Genomic DNA, 23,153 nt, shown 5'->3' on the forward strand with positions numbered 1-23,153 from the left:
AAAGAGATGGAAGAAGAACCGAGTTGTATTGTGGAAACCAGTCAAGTATGCAGTTGAGGTGGGGCAGCGTGGTGTGGGTGTGGGGGGGGGGGGGGGGTGTCTCTGTGTCAGTGATGCACAGAGCTGCAGTCAAGTCAGATACACAAACAGCTCTTTGATGAGAGAGAGGGCACTCTGACATGAAAGCTGTTGGCCTGAGTCTGCCACAAGTAGAGGGCTTCAAATAAGAGTGCTAGCATGCAGGAATTCATGCACGTGCACGCGCCGCCGCGGCCGCTGCGCGCACGCACGCACGCACGCACGCACGCACGCACGCACGCACGCACGCACGCACGCACGCACGCACGCACGCACGCACGCACGCACGCACGCACGCACGCACGCACGCACGCACGCACGCACGCACACACCCATAGCGGTGCTGGCTAGCCAAGAGCAAGTCATTTTCATAACAGGAAATTGACACCCACCAGCCAAAGTGGGAATGATGGTCATTGAAATGATATCGAGCCGACAGCCAAATAGCCCTTCTTTCCTTCCCTGTAAGTTCAAGAGGCATTTTTTTTCAAAGCACTCTCTCGGAAAGTAATGGTGAATTAAAGAATGGGTGAGGGTCACAAGGATGAGGGAGTTATGTGTGTCCCACGACAGCAAAAGTGAAGGAGTCACACTATGCGGTGTTTGGTTTGCTCTGTTGCTGCAGCACCTTCTCAAAAGGATACCAAAGAGCAACCTAACACTGGTTTTATTAAATTGCTAATTTTACCACATGAACCTTACAGGCAAACATTGTGTGAAAATAGCCCATCTACAATCACAACGTGTCATAACACGCCACGTGGTGAGATTGTAGATCGGCTATTTTTGGCAAAGAGATTTGGTGTGGGAGGAGAAAAAAGAGGGGACCGTGGTCAATACAGTTTTGTTGTTGTAGTTCCTTTAAGTGTCGCATATTGTGATTTCAGTGGCAAAATTATTTCAGAAACTGCACCATTACCTTTGGTAGGCTGCAGAGTTCTATTGTGCTTATTCAATTAGGCTATATTACAGAATAGAAACAAACTGGGTCAACTTTCATTGCGCGGATCATGTGTAATTTGTATTAAGCAGAGTGCTCATACATCATTCAAATCATCATCATCATCATCAATCATTCTTTACTTGGTCCTTGACTGTATTATCAACCACTTCAACAAGGTTGTTTGAGTTCTATAAGATACAACATTTGAGACAGTAGAGCACCTCTCAGTACCACATTACAAACAAGCTAGTTCATGGGCTCCACACTAACTTTCCCAATGGTAGCACTGGTGCTACTAACCTACTCGGATTGTTAGGTCACACAATCACGTTTGGTCACATGGGTCATTGTCGTTTGGTACAGCAAGATATTAATTACCTTGCATGTAGATGGTCAGTTGTCTTACCCTCACTACACTAGTTTTGCATTGATGTAAAGATTGATAGTGACTTGATATTTGCAAAATACATTAATCTGAACATTCCATGAGTAGTGGCTGACAAAGTAGGTCATCTGCTGTTATATAATTGTAAAAGAAAACATAACAAAACTTTAAAACAAAAACAATTATCAAATAAAAGCAATGCACTTACTTGAACTCTGTTTTTACTTTTTATCAGGCTATATTTAATTGTCTTGTGTGTTTTTACTGCCCCTCAGTAGACAAATTGAGTTGTATGACATGACAGCGAGTTGGACAAGCCAACCATCTCTGTGTACTATATAGAGTCAGAGAGAGCCTACATGAGCTCTAAACCCTGGCATTGTATGTAGTGCAATTGACTTGACATCAGTACTTGCCAACCATCTCTGTACTGTGTAGTCAGACAGAGTCTACATAAGCTCTAAACCCTGGCATTGTACGTAGTGCAATTGACTTGACATCAGTACTTGAACGCAGCGAGCCTACACGAGCCCTAAAGCCTGGCGTTGCCTCACTTGTGGGTAGAAAAAAACAGAGCGTGTCCTTTATTATAACCAAGCACTTCTAGATTAGAACTAATTGTGCTTCCAGTCTGAGTACTGCCGACGGCGGGGGCGCTTTGAAGAATAGAAGGATTGTTTGGCGCGTTTCATCTTCAGCGGTGCTACATACAAGCACAGCACACTGATGATGAAAGTGCAGGCAGGGAGAGACCGACTGAGCCAGCGAAGAAGAGAAAAGTACTACTTTCACAATGGCTACCGCAGTATATGCTGGAGGAGCACCAAAACAGCATAATGATCCTCGTGTGACCGTGTGAAAGTTTAACCACATGAACCACAGTGTCCCAATAGTGGGGGCGAACATTTGGCAAAAGATTGCAGATCTACAAGCTCACAATACACGACACAGTGTGATCTTGTAGATCAGCTATTTTCAGCGACGAGAACCAAACAAGTCAACCACTTAACTAGAGCCCGACCGATGCCAGATTTTTGGGTCCGATGCCGATACCGATTTTGAGAGTCCTGGACCACCGATTGCCGATGTTTTTGACCGATATTTTGTAATTAAATAAAAAGATAAAAAATAATTTTCAAAAACGTATAAACTTAATTTTTTCATTAAAGTTAAGACTACAAGATTGAGAACATTTAAATAAAATGCAATCACATTATAACAAATAAACATGAATACAATTATTTGAAAACTTTAGTTACTAGTCACTTTGTAGATTTGAATTATTAATATTATTACTAAACATGCATTAACCACAAGTCTTCAGCCCTTTTTAAACTTCGGCTATTTGCAGTGGTGGAAAGTAACTAAGTACATTTACTAAATTACTGTACTTAATTACAGTACAATTTTGAGGTATTTGTATTTCACTTGAGTATTTCCAATTTCCAATACTTTTACTTCTACTCCACTACATCTCAGAGGCAAATATTATACTTTTACTCCACTACAAGTATTTGAAAACTAGTTATTAGTTACTTTGAATATTTTGATTATTATTACAAAACATACATTAACCACTTCAGCCCTATATAGGGCCATTTGAAATTAGCTGATCTGCAAGCTTGTAGATCTGCTATTTTCAAAAGATTTTTATACATTTGAGAACTTGAAATTGATTGAAATTTGATGCCAATACTTTTACTCAAGTACATTTTGAATTTCAGACTTTTACTCGTAACAGAGTATTTCTATATTGCAGTATTGATACTTTTACTTAAGTAAAACATTTTAGTACTTTTTCCACCACTGGCTATTTGAAAATAGCAGATCTACAAGCTCACAAGTCACAACATGTTGCTATGCAGTGCTTTGTGAGCTTGTAGATCTACTATTTTCAAAACATTTTCATACATAATGATATAAAGGAGTGCACTTCTAAATTTAGGATTTGGTTTTGGTCAATTGATTTAGTTTTCATATTACATTGACATGACGCTGTCACCGCATCCTGCAACAGACGTGCTCATGCAGAGCCCGTCCATCGATTGGTTGTGAAATCGCCCTGACAACCAACAACAACCAATAAAACCCACAACTGTCCCTTCGGACTATAGGATCCATTCTAAACTATGGGATTGTACAACTTGCGTCGAGTCACACAGGCTTGAGGCTTTGAGCACAACAAAACTGTGTCCTTGTATTTTAGTTATAAACAAAGAGTCACACTATGCGGTGTTTGGTTTGCTCTGTTGCTGCAGCACCTTCTCAAAAGGATACCAAAGAGCAACCTAACACTGGTTTTATTAAATTGCTAATTTTACCACATGAACCTTACAGGCAAACATTGTGTGAAAATAGCCCATCTACAATCACAACGTGTCATAACACGCCACGTGGTGAGATTGTAGATCGGCTATTTTTGGCAAAGAGATTTGGTGTGGGAGGAGAAAAAAGAGGGGACCGTGGTCAATACAGTTTTGTTGTTGTAGTTCCTTTAAGTGTCGCATATTGTGATTTCAGTGGCAAAATTATTTCAGAAACTGCACCATTACCTTTGGTAGGCTGCAGAGTTCTATTGTGCTTATTCAATTAGGCTATATTACAGAATAGAAACAAACTGGGTCAACTTTCATTGCGCGGATCATGTGTAATTTGTATTAAGCAGAGTGCTCATACATCATTCAAATCATCATCATCATCATCAATCATTCTTTACTTGGTCCTTGACTGTATTATCAACCACTTCAACAAGGTTGTTTGAGTTCTATAAGATACAACATTTGAGACAGTAGAGCACCTCTCAGTACCACATTACAAACAAGCTAGTTCATGGGCTCCACACTAACTTTCCCAATGGTAGCACTGGTGCTACTAACCTACTCGGATTGTTAGGTCACACAATCACGTTTGGTCACATGGGTCATTGTCGTTTGGTACAGCAAGATATTAATTACCTTGCATGTAGATGGTCAGTTGTCTTACCCTCACTACACTAGTTTTGCATTGATGTAAAGATTGATAGTGACTTGATATTTGCAAAATACATTAATCTGAACATTCCATGAGTAGTGGCTGACAAAGTAGGTCATCTGCTGTTATATAATTGTAAAAGAAAACATAACAAAACTTTAAAACAAAAACAATTATCAAATAAAAGCAATGCACTTACTTGAACTCTGTTTTTACTTTTTATCAGGCTATATTTAATTGTCTTGTGTGTTTTTACTGCCCCTCAGTAGACAAATTGAGTTGTATGACATGACAGCGAGTTGGACAAGCCAACCATCTCTGTGTACTATATAGAGTCAGAGAGAGCCTACATGAGCTCTAAACCCTGGCATTGTATGTAGTGCAATTGACTTGACATCAGTACTTGCCAACCATCTCTGTACTGTGTAGTCAGACAGAGTCTACATAAGCTCTAAACCCTGGCATTGTACGTAGTGCAATTGACTTGACATCAGTACTTGAACGCAGCGAGCCTACACGAGCCCTAAAGCCTGGCGTTGCCTCACTTGTGGGTAGAAAAAAACAGAGCGTGTCCTTTATTATAACCAAGCACTTCTAGATTAGAACTAATTGTGCTTCCAGTCTGAGTACTGCCGACGGCGGGGGCGCTTTGAAGAATAGAAGGATTGTTTGGCGCGTTTCATCTTCAGCGGTGCTACATACAAGCACAGCACACTGATGATGAAAGTGCAGGCAGGGAGAGACCGACTGAGCCAGCGAAGAAGAGAAAAGTACTACTTTCACAATGGCTACCGCAGTATATGCTGGAGGAGCACCAAAACAGCATAATGATCCTCGTGTGACCGTGTGAAAGTTTAACCACATGAACCACAGTGTCCCAATAGTGGGGGCGAACATTTGGCAAAAGATTGCAGATCTACAAGCTCACAATACACGACACAGTGTGATCTTGTAGATCAGCTATTTTCAGCGACGAGAACCAAACAAGTCAACCACTTAACTAGAGCCCGACCGATGCCAGATTTTTGGGTCCGATGCCGATACCGATTTTGAGAGTCCTGGACCACCGATTGCCGATGTTTTTGACCGATATTTTGTAATTAAATAAAAAGATAAAAAATAATTTTCAAAAACGTATAAACTTAATTTTTTCATTAAAGTTAAGACTACAAGATTGAGAACATTTAAATAAAATGCAATCACATTATAACAAATAAACATGAATACAATTATTTGAAAACTTTAGTTACTAGTCACTTTGTAGATTTGAATTATTAATATTATTACTAAACATGCATTAACCACAAGTCTTCAGCCCTTTTTAAACTTCGGCTATTTGCAGTGGTGGAAAGTAACTAAGTACATTTACTAAATTACTGTACTTAATTACAGTACAATTTTGAGGTATTTGTATTTCACTTGAGTATTTCCAATTTCCAATACTTTTACTTCTACTCCACTACATCTCAGAGGCAAATATTATACTTTTACTCCACTACAAGTATTTGAAAACTAGTTATTAGTTACTTTGAATATTTTGATTATTATTACAAAACATACATTAACCACTTCAGCCCTATATAGGGCCATTTGAAATTAGCTGATCTGCAAGCTTGTAGATCTGCTATTTTCAAAAGATTTTTATACATTTGAGAACTTGAAATTGATTGAAATTTGATGCCAATACTTTTACTCAAGTACATTTTGAATTTCAGACTTTTACTCGTAACAGAGTATTTCTATATTGCAGTATTGATACTTTTACTTAAGTAAAACATTTTAGTACTTTTTCCACCACTGGCTATTTGAAAATAGCAGATCTACAAGCTCACAAGTCACAACATGTTGCTATGCAGTGCTTTGTGAGCTTGTAGATCTACTATTTTCAAAACATTTTCATACATAATGATATAAAGGAGTGCACTTCTAAATTTAGGATTTGGTTTTGGTCAATTGATTTAGTTTTCATATTACATTGACATGACGCTGTCACCGCATCCTGCAACAGACGTGCTCATGCAGAGCCCGTCCATCGATTGGTTGTGAAATCGCCCTGACAACCAACAACAACCAATAAAACCCACAACTGTCCCTTCGGACTATAGGATCCATTCTAAACTATGGGATTGTACAACTTGCGTCGAGTCACACAGGCTTGAGGCTTTGAGCACAACAAAACTGTGTCCTTGTATTTTAGTTATAAACAAAGTCTTGCTGAGAGCAAAATGAACGGCCCAAGGTAAGGGTAATGCTTTACAAAGTTGTAAGAGGAATCCCTAGGCTTCATCTGACTGACCATCTTGTCCGTGTCTGATGAAAAGTGAAAGTAAATGAAACTCGCCCCAAATCACGCTCACCCCCATTCTTTTTCGCGGACCGACGGTTCTTGCATTTGTTTGATGATAAGGTTAGAACATAGTTTTACTGTGGTTACGTTTAGAAATAAGGTTAGGTAGGTTTAGGCATAGTTTACTGAAGTTACGTTTGTGAATACCGCGGGATTTTCCCCGGGGCGATTGTGTTTTAGGGCGACTGTGTTTTGGGGCGAGAGTTTTGGTATTCACCGTGCGTCTGCCAAGCCGCACTCCTCCGCTCAGAAACAGCGCGGAGATGTTAAATTAACGTCTCACTCAGACAGACGTTAATATATATTTCTTTAGCGATATACAAGTAGCTTAGAAGATTGTAGTAGCCTATGCCCAATTGCCCATAAAAATATATACCTAACAGTTGCATCATGATCCATAAATTAACGAGCCTCGCGTCGAGTCATTCATATCATTTATTAATTAATTGAGCTTGGTCTCTCTAGAAGGCATAGTGGTAGATAAGTCGTAAAGCGCTTTGAGTAAGTTTGAGTACTTAGAAAAGCGCCATATAAATGCAATTCATTATTATTATCATTATTATCATCTCTCTCAGTATTGAGAGATTGTTGAGAAAAACTAGCAATCTTTGTGGATTTCACATAAATAAATATAAACACCTTTACCGCAGCTGCGCAGCAATTGCACAATCAGTGAAAATATTGACAAAAACATCGGAATGATTGTTGTAAGAATTGAACGAGCTAAAACCTTTTAAACAAAAAGATTACAGTTTTCATATACTATCATTTATTAACATTGAACAGCACCTGTGCCCCTCCTTCTATTTTATTTTATTATTATATAAGATGATGTTTGGCAACATATGTGATGTCTATTGTTTGTTTTTTTGTTTTATGCGTTTTGTTTTTGAAAACTTAATAAAATGTAAGTGAAAAAAAAAAACGAAAAAAATGAAAAAAAAAAAAAAATACATCGGAACATCGGGGGAAATAATGACCGATGTCCGATGTCAGCATCGGGGTCCAAAATGACCGATGTATCGGTCGGGCTCTACACTTAACCCTAGTGGTTAACTTGCACACTCAAAACAAAGGTTGCATGTGTGACCATTTTGATTGCAGTCTGGAACCCTGCTAAGGTATGACACTGTTACACAAATCCAGGTCAGTTGTTTTTCTGTTGGTTTCTTACTACTAATATTTCTCTATCATTCCATGCACATGCCATGTGTCTTAATGGCCCACATGCTTAAATCCGCTCAGCAGCTGGAGAATGACAAAGCTAGTTAACCATTAACCAGTGTGTAAAGATAAAGATACCGTTCCAATGAGAATTACGTCCTGGCCACACAGCTACATCAATGATCTCTGGTCAATAGCAGATAGAGAGAGGGGCAGAGTGTAATCAGTACACATCAATAGATAAACACGACTTAACTGCATAAGCAATTACTTTTAAATTAAACTACAGTAACTTGAGCTTTCCCAATAGTTATCATACTCTTTACAAGGACAAAGTAGAGGGAGATCGGTTTGAGTGGAGGCAATCATTACTGCAGAATAGCTTGCGATCTGACCTTTTTAAACTCCAAGCCAGTGGTTCTCAAAGTAGGGTCCAGGGACACTCAGGGTTCCCTTGAGGGGATTAAAATGGACCCTTAAAAAAGGTCTGTATACTCTGAGAGTGTACACGGTCCTTGAAATTAAAAAGATTGAGAACCACTGCTCTAAGCCTGTCACTTAAGAAAGGCTTCTGAACAGCGCACCATCCCCAACTACCCGAGCTCAACAAAAACAGAAAGGGTTTGCCAGAGCGCAAAGTGATGTTTGAGAAGGCCATCCAAAAGGTTTTGAAAGAAAAGCTTTTAGAAATCAATCATTCTCTACATAGCAGGGAAGCTGTTAAAGAAACCCAACTGAGAAGCTATGAAGAGAGACTGAGTCAATATTCCTCCTGAAAGGAGAGCGTGAACCCATCTCTCTCTTCTGTGTCTTGTACAATCCTGACATCACTGACTCATCATGTATTAGTTAAGGGAACCACTTATAAAATTCCACTTATTTCTGCCTGTTGGATCCTCTTTTCTTGTAACTTGCCTTTTTTTCCCCCCTCCACTGCACGCCTAACATTCTCATCTATGAAAGCTTCATTTGTATTGTGGAATTAGCAACACATTTTAGTAGGGCTCTAAAATTATAAACCTGATTATTTAATTGCAATCACAATTACACATAATCACAAAGATGACCTTTGGTGGAAATTATATAGTTTTTTAAAATATATTTTGGGGGCTTTTTCTGCCTTTATTGATAGGCTGCCTTTATTGATAGGAACAGTAGACTGACAGGAAATGGGGAGAGAGACGCGGCAAAGGTCGTCGGGATTGGGAGTTGAACCCGCGACACCAGATTACCAGTCTAGGTGCCCAGACGGTTACGCCAACCGCCCCGACCTGGTGCTTGTCAGTGTCCTATCTTTGGTCAAATAGTACATAAATGTCTGTGATTGTATTGTTCCTCTATGAGCCTGATGGCTAGTGGAGAGATGGGTTAGTGTTCTGGTTGTTAATCCTTGTATAATGTGAGGAGACGAGACGAAGGCAAGGTGCAGCAGCTGCACCTTGCCAACAGAATAAAATGTTTGGATTAATTGGCAAGTCTCATAATTATATAATTGTGAAACCTAAAACTGAAACTTACATTAGTGAAGTAATGATAGCCATATGTTTTGTTGTTGAATAAAAAGTGAACACTGAGTGTGGCCCCTCTAGTACCGGAATCGTACGACATGCAAATTCATGAATAAAACATGGCAACACAAGAAGCATGGATCTTGCTTCAGTTGTATATTGCAGAAAAGGACAAAAAGCCGAAGTGATGTTGCCAACAAGAAAGCCCTCCTGACTGTTGCCAGTAAAGATTTCAGTTCAAGGTAGAATCAGCTGTTATCAATTATTAATGATTTTGGCAGTTGGCACCCATTGACAAATGAACTACAACTGCCGGCAGTAAGGGTCAGTGAACAGGAATTCAATCAGGGAGGGAAATGCAAAGCCACTCTCCCGCTCTAATTGGAAGGGACCTTCACTAAAGGTACCATCCACTTGACACTGAATTGGAGAAGGAGAATTACATTAATCAAGATCAGAAAAAAATTATTAATGTTCTTGAAAGTAGCCCTGTGTGTTAAATAGCAAATGTTTCTCAGCAAGCTTGAATATGTAGGTAAATCTTTTTCAACGCGTGTGCTCGCGCGCATGCTAGTGTGTGTGCGTGTGTGTTGGGGATACACAACGAGCCAGACAGACTGTCATAGTGTACAGTTGAAAGAGACAGGATCGAGCCTCCATTACTGTCTCTTCCTGTCTCTGTATGTGAAGCCTGGATTATTGTTCCTGTGAGAGTACTTTTGACTTGTCTGAGTGAATTTCCCTTCAACGGACGGTGCTGCCATTTCCCTGAGGCCACAGAGTTTCTGTGGTGAGAAAACAGTTCTAAACGGAATTTAAGTCAGACGTGTTCACCAAGGTGCTGACAGACTGGGATTGGGTGTGTGGGTGTGATCCAATTTGGGTCCCCGAGTCCAACTTGCACTGGTATTTCACCAAAGTTAAGTAAATTGAAGAAAGCAGATGCATTGTGTCAAGAAGCAGTAACTATCGTGAGAAATTACAGAGTAGATGAGGCTCCATAGTAATGATGCAGCTGCATGCTTGTGAAATAGGTCCCAGTCCTCAGGTAAGCCTTAAAGGTTTCATGACGTTCAGTTTTACCACACATTAAAAGTCTTTGTCATGGTCCTTCAAACGTGTATAGAAAGTTTTAACAAAAAATCCACTCCATTGATCCATGGCAGGTGTTTTTCTCTCACATTTCTAAAGCCTTTTCAACTGCAATGAAAAAAGAAATCTTTGCCTGCGGGTGTCGCTGGTGAGGGATTTTGCCTGTCAATCATCGCCTCTGCTCCGCCCCCCCCAAAGGAAAGGATAGGTGAGGGGAGGGGCGAGGAGGAGAGTGGGCGGGATTAATCGGCTGTGACCTCACTGCCGAAGGGCCAAGCTCAGATTACTTTTCAGCCTAATTATTCAGAAAACCCCAGACCACAGAAAATCCACTGAATGTTAAAAGTTCAGATTTTTTGGGTGTAATTGAGGTCATAAAACCCCCCAAAAAAAGAAAGAGAAAATGAATGTCATAGAACCTTTAAACCTCATTTCACAACCTAGGGGCCATTTGTTTTGCTCTTCAACAGCAGTCTAGCTAGCCGACAAAACCAAGTGCTTAAAGCGCTTTCTGTGTGTGCATCCTGCACTATCGGACTTAACACAAAGAGTCTTGGGTGAGGAAGCTATTTATTAAACAAGGATGGATTAATTGGACAGGCGCCAAGCCTCTATACCCCATTAGTGTTAATCAAATTGGTGCACAAGTAAACCCTAGCTGGCACTAATTAAAAGCAGCAGGAGAGAAGAGAATGAGGGGCAAACAGGAGAAAACACAGCCACTGCATGCATGCATGCATCCATGCTTGCATGCGTGTTTGTGTTTGTGTTTGTGTTTGTGTTTGTGTGTGTGTGTGTGTGTGTGTGTGTGTGTGTGTGTGTGTGTGTGTGCATGTCAGAGGACCTTTGAAGAGTGAAACACATATCCATGTAGGCCAATTAATCCAGCTAGTCATCCAATGTCAACAAAGCTGTGGCTCTTATGTAATAACTGAAACATCACCTCAACACAGCGATCCAAACACATTCACTGTTAAAAAAAAAAGAGCTTGAAAAAAAAAATCACAAAACAGCACCATATTATAAAGATCTACAAGGTGAAAACGCCTATGTTGTATGCTTATAAAAATAAGAAATCCTATTAAATATACAATAAGAGACAGATTGTAAGTAAATTGTGTTTGTTTTTTATTAACAGTATAGAAAATACCATTAACTGTCAAATGAGCACTTGCTTAAATGTTCTGCTGAGCAAGTGGAGGATATTTAAATCAAGTTAGTCCTTCCGTGAGTAACTGTTGCACTAGAAGTGCAATGCTTTCCTCAAACTCTATCATTCTCACATTATTGAATAACTGTACATCTGTACTTTTTGCAAACTGTTAATAAAGTATTCAAGCAAATATAAAATATCAAGTTAGTCCAGCTGCACTTAAGACAAAAGGGGGCTACCATGTGATGTTACTATGACATTTTTATTACAGACATTTAGTGCATGCTTTTTACTTAATGTGTGCCATCCATCAGTTTTCAGACAATAAATGTCAATTTAAAAAAAAATCATTGTACTGCAAATCTAACAGATTGTGAACAGTCCCACAGCAGTACCAAAAGTCAATGGAAATGGTCAGTACTTCTCATGAGAATGTGTTTATCACTGGAAAACTGTTGCCCAATGGGCCCAGCTACGGTTAAAAGTCCTGATCTTCACTGGCTAGATTATACTAGCTGGGATCTTCCTCTGATGCAATGATACCCTTTCCTTTGGCTCTCCCGTACCACATTATCCTCCCACAGTCAATTAACCCAGCAAAGGCAGATAAATGAGAAAATAATACCTTTAATTCAGGGTAAAGGTCTCCTCTCCTGTTAAGCAGATAAGCTACTACTGTAGGCTACTTCCATAATTGCTCATTTAATTTATAACGCCATTTTCATTACAGAGCCTCATCTCAGCAGACTCTACACTGTATGTGATTGGTGAGTTTCGGGTGAGCAGAGAGTCATTTCCATTAGGAAATATTTTCTCTTTCAGAAACTCCTCTCCAGTTAAATCCCAGGGAATACCCAGGAATCCATGTCTTTCATATCCAATATTTAGAGACAGAACCGAAGGGGAAAATAAATCAGATAGCTGCATGCCACACTACTTTCGATGGTGTCCTAAGGATTTGTCTCCGTAAAGCCTGTAATTCTGGTTGCACCGTAATGATGTAATGACGGTCCTTAATATTCCTTAGCCCCATTACCTGGCTTGTGCATTTTCATACACACGCGAACCCAACAAAAATTGTCATCCCATTCCCTAGACCCGTGGTTTTTGAAAATAGCTGATCTACAAGTTTCACAAGGCGTTGTTGCCAGCTTGGGGATCGGCCATTTGCAAATAGCCGACGTAGGGTTAAACTGATTTTGAAGCTACAGTATATTACAAATGTCCTGGGGACCCCTTTAAGAACCACTGCCCTAGTCTAGACAGACTGAAAGATGGAGGGAGTTAGGTCATGCCTCCCGGTGGAGATTTGCACTCCACTGAGCGCATCTTGTAAAAAGATCCCATTAAGACCTGAGGCCGGTTCTACAAATGCCTTCTAAACCAGTAGTTCTTTCAAGATTTATCAAAAATGTTCAAAAATAGCAGATTTACAAGCTCGCAGCGCGGCTTGTAGATCTGCTATTTTTGAATAGCCCACGCAAAAATCTAAAATGACGCAGATGCTTTACCGGTTTGAATGGGTTAACATTTTGGGGTCAATATTCATTATTCTGCAGTAACGCTGCAAAAATGGGAAGTTGTGCAAGTAGCCTGGAAGCCACTAATTCAGGCTGATTCAGATTCGCTACGTTATTTTTTTCTCACTTTGAGAAGCGAAGTGAGAAAAAAAAAAAACGTTAAACGTATAGTAGCAATCAGTCTGGATTCCAGGCTACTGTGCAAGTGTGCATATGAGAAACATGTTACAGAGACTGAGACACAAAGAGAAAGAACCACCTTGTCCGTTAACTGCGAACTGCATTTAGCTCCTAGTGGCCTTTTCCTGCTTTTTAACATGCGATTGGTTTTTTTACCAGGTCTTGGCTCACAAAAAGGTGACTCCAAGCACACAATGAACAATGATACTTCTCTCATCAACAAGTTGCCTAGCAACCCACATGACTCCAACCGACTCTACAGACAAGAGGGAGGCGGAGAGAGAAACTTGGAAAAGAGCAGGCCCAGTGGGAAGCATTGCATTCCTTAACCCCCGCTCCACAACACTCCAGAGGGGATCAGAGTAACACTAGAGAGTGTAGGATGAGAGAGGACGATATACCCAGTATCAGTGGTAGAAAAAGTACTCACAACTTTTTACTTCAGTAAAAGTAGCAGTACTGCAATGTATAAATACTCTGTTACAAGTAAAAGTCTGGTATTCAGAATTTACTTGAGTAGAAGTACAAAAGTATTGGCATCAAAATATACTTAAAGTACCAAAAGTAAAAGTACTCATTAAGCAGTAGGTCCCATTTCAAGTTTTCAAACTGTATAAAAATCGTTTGAAAATAGCAGATCTACAAGCTCGCGCATTGTGAGCTTGTAGATCGGCTAATTTCAAATGGCTACCGTAATGCATCAGAAAACACTGCCAGGGGTAGTATATCTTATTATTAGAGGCATAAGGCTGCAGTAGGTATTTACATATCTGTGAAGTCCTAAAGGAATATACTAGTCTGGACAAAGTAGCTCTTTGATTAACTTCATTCAGATGAAACTACAACAATAGTACTCTTCACATATGTTTATCACTGCCTTTTTGACTAAATGATAAAGAATAACAATATGTTCAATTTAAATCATGAATCTTTTAGCTTTTTTAAGTAATACATATCACGTTCAACAGCTGTCTAAAATCAGAACGTGACACTTGTCAGTTACAGCGATAGGCTACCTGTGGCTGAGAGAGAATCAAGACTGTGTTTTTGGGCCGTTTTCTCACTAAAAAGGAGCCAAACCAAAGCTAGTTTTCCTGCCAACAACAGCTGCCATAGCAGCACACTGGGAGGTCCGCTTTATAGCAGGGGGTTCTGTCTCTATAAAAGGTTAATAGGATAATTGCGCAGCTTTTGCTTTGACTAGTATCTGTCACCCATCTATGTGTGTGCATCTATGCATGGCTGTAGCCCAGTGGTGGGAAAAGTACTCACAAAATACTCTGTTGCAAGTAAAAGTCTGGAATTAAGAATGTACGTGAGTAAAAGTACAGGTATTAAAATGTACTTAAAGTACCAAAAGTAGAAAGCACTCATTATGCAGAATGTCCCATTTTACAAGTTTTCAAAGCTAACAATGTGTCGCATCGCGATGCATTGTGAGCTTGTAGATCTGCCATTTTCAAATGGTCAACATGTATATAGGGATGAAGTGGATAATGTATGTTTTGTAAAAATAATCAAAATCTAAAAAGTAACTAGTAACATAAGTTTTCATATAAATTGTAGTGGAGTAAAAGTACAATACTTGCCTCTGAGATGTATTGGAGTAGAAGTAAAAGTATTGAAAATTGGAAATACGCTATTCACAAAATGTTTGTGTTACGAAGTTTAAAGTTATCTGAGAGAAGTCGCATTATGCATATACGATTACAATAGAAATATCGATCAAAAATGATGCGGTCTGTTACGTGTGTGTTGTGTCAGGAACATAATCTGGGTCAAGTTGCCAAAAAGTCAACTCTTGCACATATTCTTAATGGCAGTCTTATTTGCAATTTTGGGTAAAATTTTGGGCGTACACTAATTTTTAACATTAGGTAAGCCTTCAGTTAGAAGTAAGAAGTGGCTTAGGGGCTATTCCAGAAAGAGGAGGACATTTTTTTTATTTTGGGGAACCAATTGGGAGAGGGAGAGAAAGAAAGCGCCAAAATCCTGCATGTCTTCCAGTCCAGTGCACTGCTTCAAAAGACCAGCCACATCTCTAAAGGAGCACATGGGAGGGAGACCTTATGAATGTCTCCTAAGGCTATACACATTGAAACACTATGTTGTAGGTCTAAAATGACAGCTATTAGTCTACATTCATTCTTGTTTCTCTCTCTTATAATACTGTATGCAACACTCTTAAGGCAGGACCACCCAATAGTTGAAGCAACCAGCAGCACTGTGTGCAGTCAGTCAATACAACTAAATGATGTGCAGTGATGGAACATTTTTTACTTCAGTAAAAGTATCAATACTGCAATGTAGATATATACTCTGTTACAAGTAGAAGTCCCTAATTCAAAATGCACTTGAGTAAAAGTACAAAAGTATCGGCATCAAAATATACTTAAAAGGACTAAAAGTAAACAGACTCATTGTGCACAATGTCCCATTTCACAAGTTCAAAATGTATTAAAGATGCGACGCATTGTGAGCTTGTAGATCTGCTATTTTCAAATGGCCAAAATGTATATAGGGCTGAAGTGGTTAATGTATGTTTTGTATTCATCCAAATGTACAAAGTAACTAGTAACTAAGGTTTTCATATAATTAGTAATTCTAAAAAGTACAATATTTTCTTCTGATATGTAGTGGGGTAGAAGTGAAAGTATTGAAAATAGTAAATACTGAACAAAGTAAAAAATACCTCAAAATGTTCCTTAAGTACAGTACTTGAGTACATGTACTTAGTTACTTTCCACCAGTGATGCTGATGTGATATAATTCTGAACATGACCAGATATACCAGACACAATAACAAGCCTCAAACAGTTCCAGACCAACTCACCCGGATTCTCCTCTTAATTGTAACCAGATACTTGTATCCAGATATTCTTAAATTGTATCCAGATACAAAAACAAGCCTCAGATATAGATCCACTCACCCGTATCCTCCTCATAGCAGCCACTATCTCCACTCTGCTGTTTGGTCGGGTCACATCCAGGCTGCCGATGTACTGGAAAAAACACAACACAGTGAACACACCATTCATTAAACATGGATAAAACACAACACAGTGAACACACCATTCATTAAACATGGATTCAACATCGGCCAAAGGTCGGCCAAAGTCAAGTCTCAGTTTAAAAAAAATAAAAAATAAAAACTCTTCGGGCACAAAATTGTCGTATTTAGACTAACACTTGTGTCACTGTGGACGGTTAATGACAGACACACTGAGAGTTAAATAGTAGCTACTCTAACTTGTATATAAGCCACATATTTTTGGTCAGCTAAAACAGCAGCAGTGGGGGAAAAAGTACTCAAATGTACTAAGTAAAAGTATCAATACTGTAATATAGAAATACCCTTTTGCAAGTAAACGTCCGGAATTCAAAATGCACTTGAGTAAAAGTATTGTCATCAACATGTACTTAAAGTACCAAAAGTAAAAGTACTCATTATGCAGAATGTCCCATTTCAAGTTTTCTAATGTATAAAAAATCTCATGAAAATAGCAGATCTACAATTAAGCTCACAATGCGCAACGTATTGTGTCGCAATCCAAAATATGGCCAAAATGAAGTGGTTAATACATGTTTTGTAATAATAATCTAAATCTACAAAGTAACTAGTAACTAAAGTTTTCAAGTAATTGTAGTGGAGTAAAATATCTCAATATTTGCCTCTGAGATGATGTAGTGGGGTAATTGGAAATACTCAAGTAAAGCTAAAACATACCTACAAATTGTACTTGAGTACAGTACTTGAGTAAATGTACTTAGTTACTTTATACCACTGAACAGCAGGCGAAGAGAAAAACTAAAGTCAACTTTGACTTCATAATGAGTCTGTCGGTGCAACACACGGACGACAGAGTCTCTTTCCCCGGTGTTTGGCCCAGACAGACAGACAGGGTTTTGAGGTTAGGTTTAGGCATCATTTCTGTGAGGTTAGGGTTAGGTTTTGGCATAGTTTTAGTCAAGTTAAATGTTAGTGTTTGGACGCAATCAAAGCGAAACCCCAATGAGGGAGTCCCTTGCTGCTACACAGTATACACACACACACACACACACACACAGCTGACATGAATGAATTCACCTTGGCTTCGAAGTTGATCCCATGCTGGAATGCTTCCTCGTTGTGCAGAGGAATCCTTAAATCATGACCATCATCCACCAGGTTGTACTTGGTTTTTCCAGGCATGGTGGCAACAACAATAATAATCCTTCTTCAAGAGGAAATGAAGGGGAAAAAAGAAGAATGTCGGGGAAATGGACAAAAACTAAAATCCGTTACATAAAGAGATCCAGAGCAGTCCCAGATGGCTCGGTAGTGCTGCTGCTAGTCATCCATCACAGAGAGAGAGAGAGAGGCTACAATGTATCCCGGGTGGAGGATCGCTACAATGTAACCACAATGTAACAGTCTTAAAGCGGACAAAGTGGCAACTTAGTATCTGTGTGCACACTTTGTTTCAGCTGATCTCCAAGCAGCAACGACCCACTGCAACCTGCCGTCTGTCTACATTAACAACCCAGAGAGGTCCCCGTAGAAGAACTCCAAAGAGTGGTGTGTGTGTGTGTGTGTGTGTGTGTGTGTGTGCGTGCTTGAAGGGGGTCCGCGGGGCCGATCCGCGCAGGAATAAACGCTGTTTTCCTACTTTCCCCTCCGTGGTGAACTTCCCTCCAGCATTGTTATGTGTCCAGCCTCCTCTCTCTCCCTCCACACAGGGCTCCACGGGAACACAGTGTGTGATTGGAGGAAACCTGGGGATTCCACCTGTTTTCATTGGAACACTGAGTCGCATCATACGTTTGTAGGAGGGGGGAAATCTGTTTGGTACCAGCCCCCCCCCCACGGTAAGCAGTGGTGGTAAATAAAAGTATCAATACCACGATGTAAAAATACTCTGTTACAACAAGTAAAAGTTTGGTATTCAATCATTGACTTGGGTAAAAGTATTGGTATCAAAATATACTTAAAGTAGGCCTACCAAAAGTGAGAGACTCAGAGAGTGTGTGTGTGTGTGTGTGTGTGTGTGTGTGTGTGTGTGTGTGTGTGTGTGTGTGTGTGTGTGTGTGTGTGTGTGTGTGTGTGTGTGTGTGTGTGTGTGTGTGTGTGTGTGTGTGTGTGCGTGCGTGCGTGCGTGCGTGCGTGTGTGTGTGTGTGTGTGTGTGTGTGTGTGTGTGTGTGTGTGTGTGTGTGTGTTTGTGTGTGTGTGTGTGTGTGTGTGTGTGTGTGTGAGTAGAAGTGAAAGTATAAAAACAATTGTACTCAACTAAAAAAATACTCAAGTAGAGTAAAAAATACCTCAAAATCTTACTTAAGTACAGTACTTGAGTAAATGTACTTTGTTACTTTACACCACTGCTGGTAAGCCGTGAACTGTCAACCACGCGCTGAAGACAATTCATTATGAGTGTATAAATTCCATTGAAAGTATCTCACTTCAGAGAAATATATCTTTGTTTGGTTAAAACAGAAGTGTAGCAGGGTTTGGGTAAACAGACAAACACATGTAAAACCATTTCTGTGATCGAGACAGGGGCAAACAAAGGGCAATGCTGCCGACTAGCGGCCACATCCACCATCTGCTTTCTCTTCTCTCTCTCTCTCTCTCTCTCTCTCTCTCTCTCTCTCTCTCTCTCTCTCTCTCTCTCTCTCTCTCTCTCTCTCTCTCTCTCTCTCTCTCTCTCTCTCTCTCTCTTCTCTCTCTCTCTCTCAGAGAAATATGCAGTAGACAACTTTAAAATACAAACCAAAGAATTATTATATTTTGTTATTGGTCAAGTTTTCCAGCTCTCTCTGGGTGTTTGTAATCTGTGGGAGGTATGTGTCTCTGATGTCCTGGTACAGTTGGCAGGTAGACAGTAGTTAGAAAGTGCAGCTCAGTCAGTTTCCACCTCATGTTGTGTGCAGTGAGCGCACCCTCTGTCTTCTCCTGTTCAATGAGTCTGGTCTCAGTGGTCTGGTACATAGTCGTCAAGGATGCCCATCGTTTCGGATCAGTCACAGTGCTCAGGTACTTTGCATTTCGCCACTGTGTGTTCTCTGCAGTGGTGGGAAAAGTAGGCTACTCACAATTTTTACTTAAGTAAAAGTATCAATACTGCAACATAGAAATACTCCAAGTAAAAGTCCGGAATTCAAAATGTACTTGAGTAAAACTATAAAAGTATTGGCATTAAGATTGACTGCCAGAATTATTTCATAATTTTTTAGCCAGTGCCAGAGTTTTTCATTGGAAAAAAAAAAGTACTCAGGAGCCGAAATACAGCATTTTTAAGTTTTAAGTTAACAAGGAAGTGGATAGGAGTCTAGATCTTCAACTAATCATATCTCCTTGGTCTTTGGGTGAAATTGGAAAAAAAAAACATTAAAAAACAAAATATTCTTTTTTTTTTTTTTTTTTAACTTCACGTAGATCTACGCGATTGGCACGTGGCGGCTTTAAAGCGGTTCGCGTAGATCTACGTGATTGGCAGTCAATGTGTTAAAATGTACTTAAAGGGGAAATCCACCCATTTTCAATATTTAACTATGTCATTAATATAGCATAAAGGAGTTGTGTGGAAATAAGAAAAAAATAAAAAAATATTTAACATTGCAAAAAAATTTAACATTGCAAAAAAATTAACATTGCAAATTACACCATGATGAGTCATCACAGTGTAATTTGCAATGTTAATTTTTTTGCAATGTTAATTTTTTTTGCAATGTTAATTTTTTTTTTAATTTTTTCTTATTTCCACACAACTCCTTTATGCTATATTAATGACATAGTTAAATATTGAAAATGGGTGGATTTCCCCTTTAAGGTGCCAAAAGTAAAAGTAGTCATTATGCAGAATCTCCCATTTCAAGGTTTTAAATGTATAAAAATCTTTTGAAAATAGCAGATCTACAAGCTCACAATGTGTCGCGATGCGACGCATTGTGAGGTTGTAGATCTGCTATTTTCAAATGGCCGAAATGTAAATAGGGCTGAAGTGGTTAATGTATGTTTTGTAATAATAATAAAAATCTACAAAGTAACTAGTAACTATAGTTTTAAAATAATTGTAGTGGAGTTTGTGGAGGACAATTTAAGACGTGGTAAGCCTACATACCATTGCTTATGTTCATACACATATATAATGTAGTTGTTCTGTTGCATAATACACCCCATCTGCGTCAACTAGAAAGTAAAGATGCGATTCTCCCCTCAAGCTTTCCTAAGGAAACAAGGAAAGGAGAAATAGGGCAGCAGTAATTCCCATTCTCAACTCAACATTTCATTTGGAAGATATAAATTACTGTTGCTAATGGTTTCCTATAGAGGCTCACATTCAAGCAGAAATGTTGTGGAATTTCAGGAGGCTATTGTGTTCCAATAGCTTCCTAAAAGAGATAGAGAAGAACCTTTATGATCCCTACATTAAGCGGATTGTGGACACCAGTGCATGGTTACACTCAAGCTAACAACAAACACTACACATACTGTATGAATTATTCTGGAGCAAAGCTTGACATTTGTGACATGATCAAATCTAGCTAATTACAATGGGTTATGATCAAATATTTTTTCCCTTTCTCACAAAAAAAGGAGTGAACGTTTTGAGCTATGTTAAGTTTTGTGGTTCAGGCACTACATCTTGGGGGGGGGGGCACACTAACTCCCACACACACACACACACACGTATGTAATTAGAAAGTGCCGATTTGTTGCCACTTTTTGCACGTTATGTTGACCTCATGCACATACCTGCTGTTTTTTAATGCTATGTTATATATTATGTACATAATTGATTTTGTTCTTTTTGACATGTTCCTTCTTGCTCTCCCTCTCTCTGTCCCCCCTCCCCCTTTTATTTCTGAAAACCACAAAATGATGTAGTAGGTAAATACTCCTGCCATTGCCCTATATATACCGTATAGCTAGGAGTTGGGTCAAATTTTGTGGACACATTTCCCCAAGGGACCTCCTTAATACATAACATACAGTACACACACATTAAAGTAATTACAGTAATATTAATAAAATATGAGACAGATTTGACGGTAATATCCATCAAAATGAAGATAGACTCGATGGAAGAGGGTCCTATATTGCTCATGAATCATGATATTGAAATGACACAGGCTGATGGGACTGACCAATGGTAAACTGCTACATTATATCTCATCTGTCTCATCTGTCTTTTCTATGGAAAGGTCAACTTTCCAGAGAAACACCATGTGGTGTTCAGTGTTCACCTAGTATAAGGTCAGTGTGTCAGATGCAGTCTTTAACACTATGGAGCCCCATACCCGCACGCGCTCACACGCACACACACACACGCACGCACGCACGCACGCACGCACGCACGCACGCACGCACGCACGCACGCACGCACGCACGCACGCACGCACGCACGCACGCACGCACGCACGCACGCACGCACGCACGCACACACACACACACACACACACACACACACACACACACACACACACACACACACACACACACACACACACACACACACACACACACACACACACACACACACACACAAACACACACACACACACACACACACACACACCACAGGTGGAATGGAGGCTCTGCTTATGTATCCATTAAATGCTTATGTGTGCCATTCATGTACCACATGTACTATATTGGCCCACACACACACTTCTCTGCAGAGATGCACATATACGTACAGCATGAGACTCTTGAGCTGAATTAATTATGGCAGTGTGACACAAAGACTTACATTTAAAAAATGTTATAATTGCCAAACCTCTTACAAAGTTAACATTACAGTATAATTGTCATAAGAACATACACAGAAGTGAATGGATTGTAGATACTACTGTATGTGCAGTCACCACAAGGGGAGGTGAGCATTAGAAAGGAACAAAAAACATGAACATGAAATAGAAAATACATTTAAACAACACATTTCCTACAATATAAACTCAATATGCCTCAAAAAAGTAAAAAGTAATTGATTTACAAAATATAAATCATGACTGTGGTAACAGTCTGAAAACACGGTGGTACAATAACATTATTTTTGATGGGTGGACCAGAGAGTTAAGTTGTCAGGTGAGGCAGCACACAAGCTTTACTTACACCTGGATCATTTTGTATTTTCTTCACATTGAAAATATCATCTAAGTAGTTATCAAATGGTGACATTAAGACGTTTTTTCGCTCCTTTCTCAGGAAACCATGTGCCACTTAACAGTACAAAAGAGTCACTTTGTTGCTTGGCAACATGAGGACTTTGAAGGTATTTGTATTCAGTCAGTTTTCCCTAGAGACCAACGGCCCAAACATGTGTTCGGAACACGTGTTCCTCTCTACAACTACTTTTCACACAGTCAACCAAACACTTAAGTCTTAATGGGCTTGTGAAACTGTCAACACAAATCGCAACCTCTGTTGCAGGATTTATTTTCTGTTGTGGGGTTCTTGACTCAAACACAACACAACAAAGCTATCAGTTGTGGATGTAATGAAGTCAGCAAAGACAGTAGAGATAATGAGAGTTAATGAGAGTGTGTGCATCCTCATGCACACACACACACACACACACACACACACACACACACACACACACACACACACACACACACACACACACACACACACACACACACACACACACACACACACACACACACACACACACACACACACACACACACACACACACACACACGGCCCATAACAAGATATCTCGATTACCTGTTGGCTGCATAGCCTTGGAATTTGATGTGCACCTTCATGCTTCCTAGACTAGAGGATGACCCTTACTGATTTTGGTGACCCTTTTTCTCTAGTGCCATTT

The 23,153-nt window shown here is 39.6% G+C and overlaps 1 protein-coding gene across 2 annotated transcripts in view; it reads right to left on the bottom strand.

The window, feature by feature from the left end:
- nos1apa (nitric oxide synthase 1 (neuronal) adaptor protein a) overlaps positions 1-18,013 on the bottom strand; it is a 281,657-nt gene extending 263,644 nt beyond the window's left edge. For both annotated transcript variants that reach the window (XM_080431716.1, XM_080431715.1), the window contains exons 1-2: positions 17,428-18,013; positions 16,271-16,342 (exon numbers count right to left, since the gene is read on the bottom strand). In XM_080431716.1, the coding sequence (XP_080287842.1) occupies positions 16,271-16,342; positions 17,428-17,532 (177 nt within the window). In that variant the 5' untranslated portion in view covers positions 17,533-18,013. The remainder of the gene's footprint in view (positions 1-16,270; positions 16,343-17,427) is intronic.
- Between the last annotated feature and the right edge of the window lie 5,140 nt (positions 18,014-23,153).

Source organism: Gymnoscopelus braueri, assembly GCF_963280865.1.
Source record: "Gymnoscopelus braueri genome assembly, chromosome: 6".
NCBI classification, from domain to species: Eukaryota; Metazoa; Chordata; class Actinopteri; order Myctophiformes; family Myctophidae; genus Gymnoscopelus; species Gymnoscopelus braueri.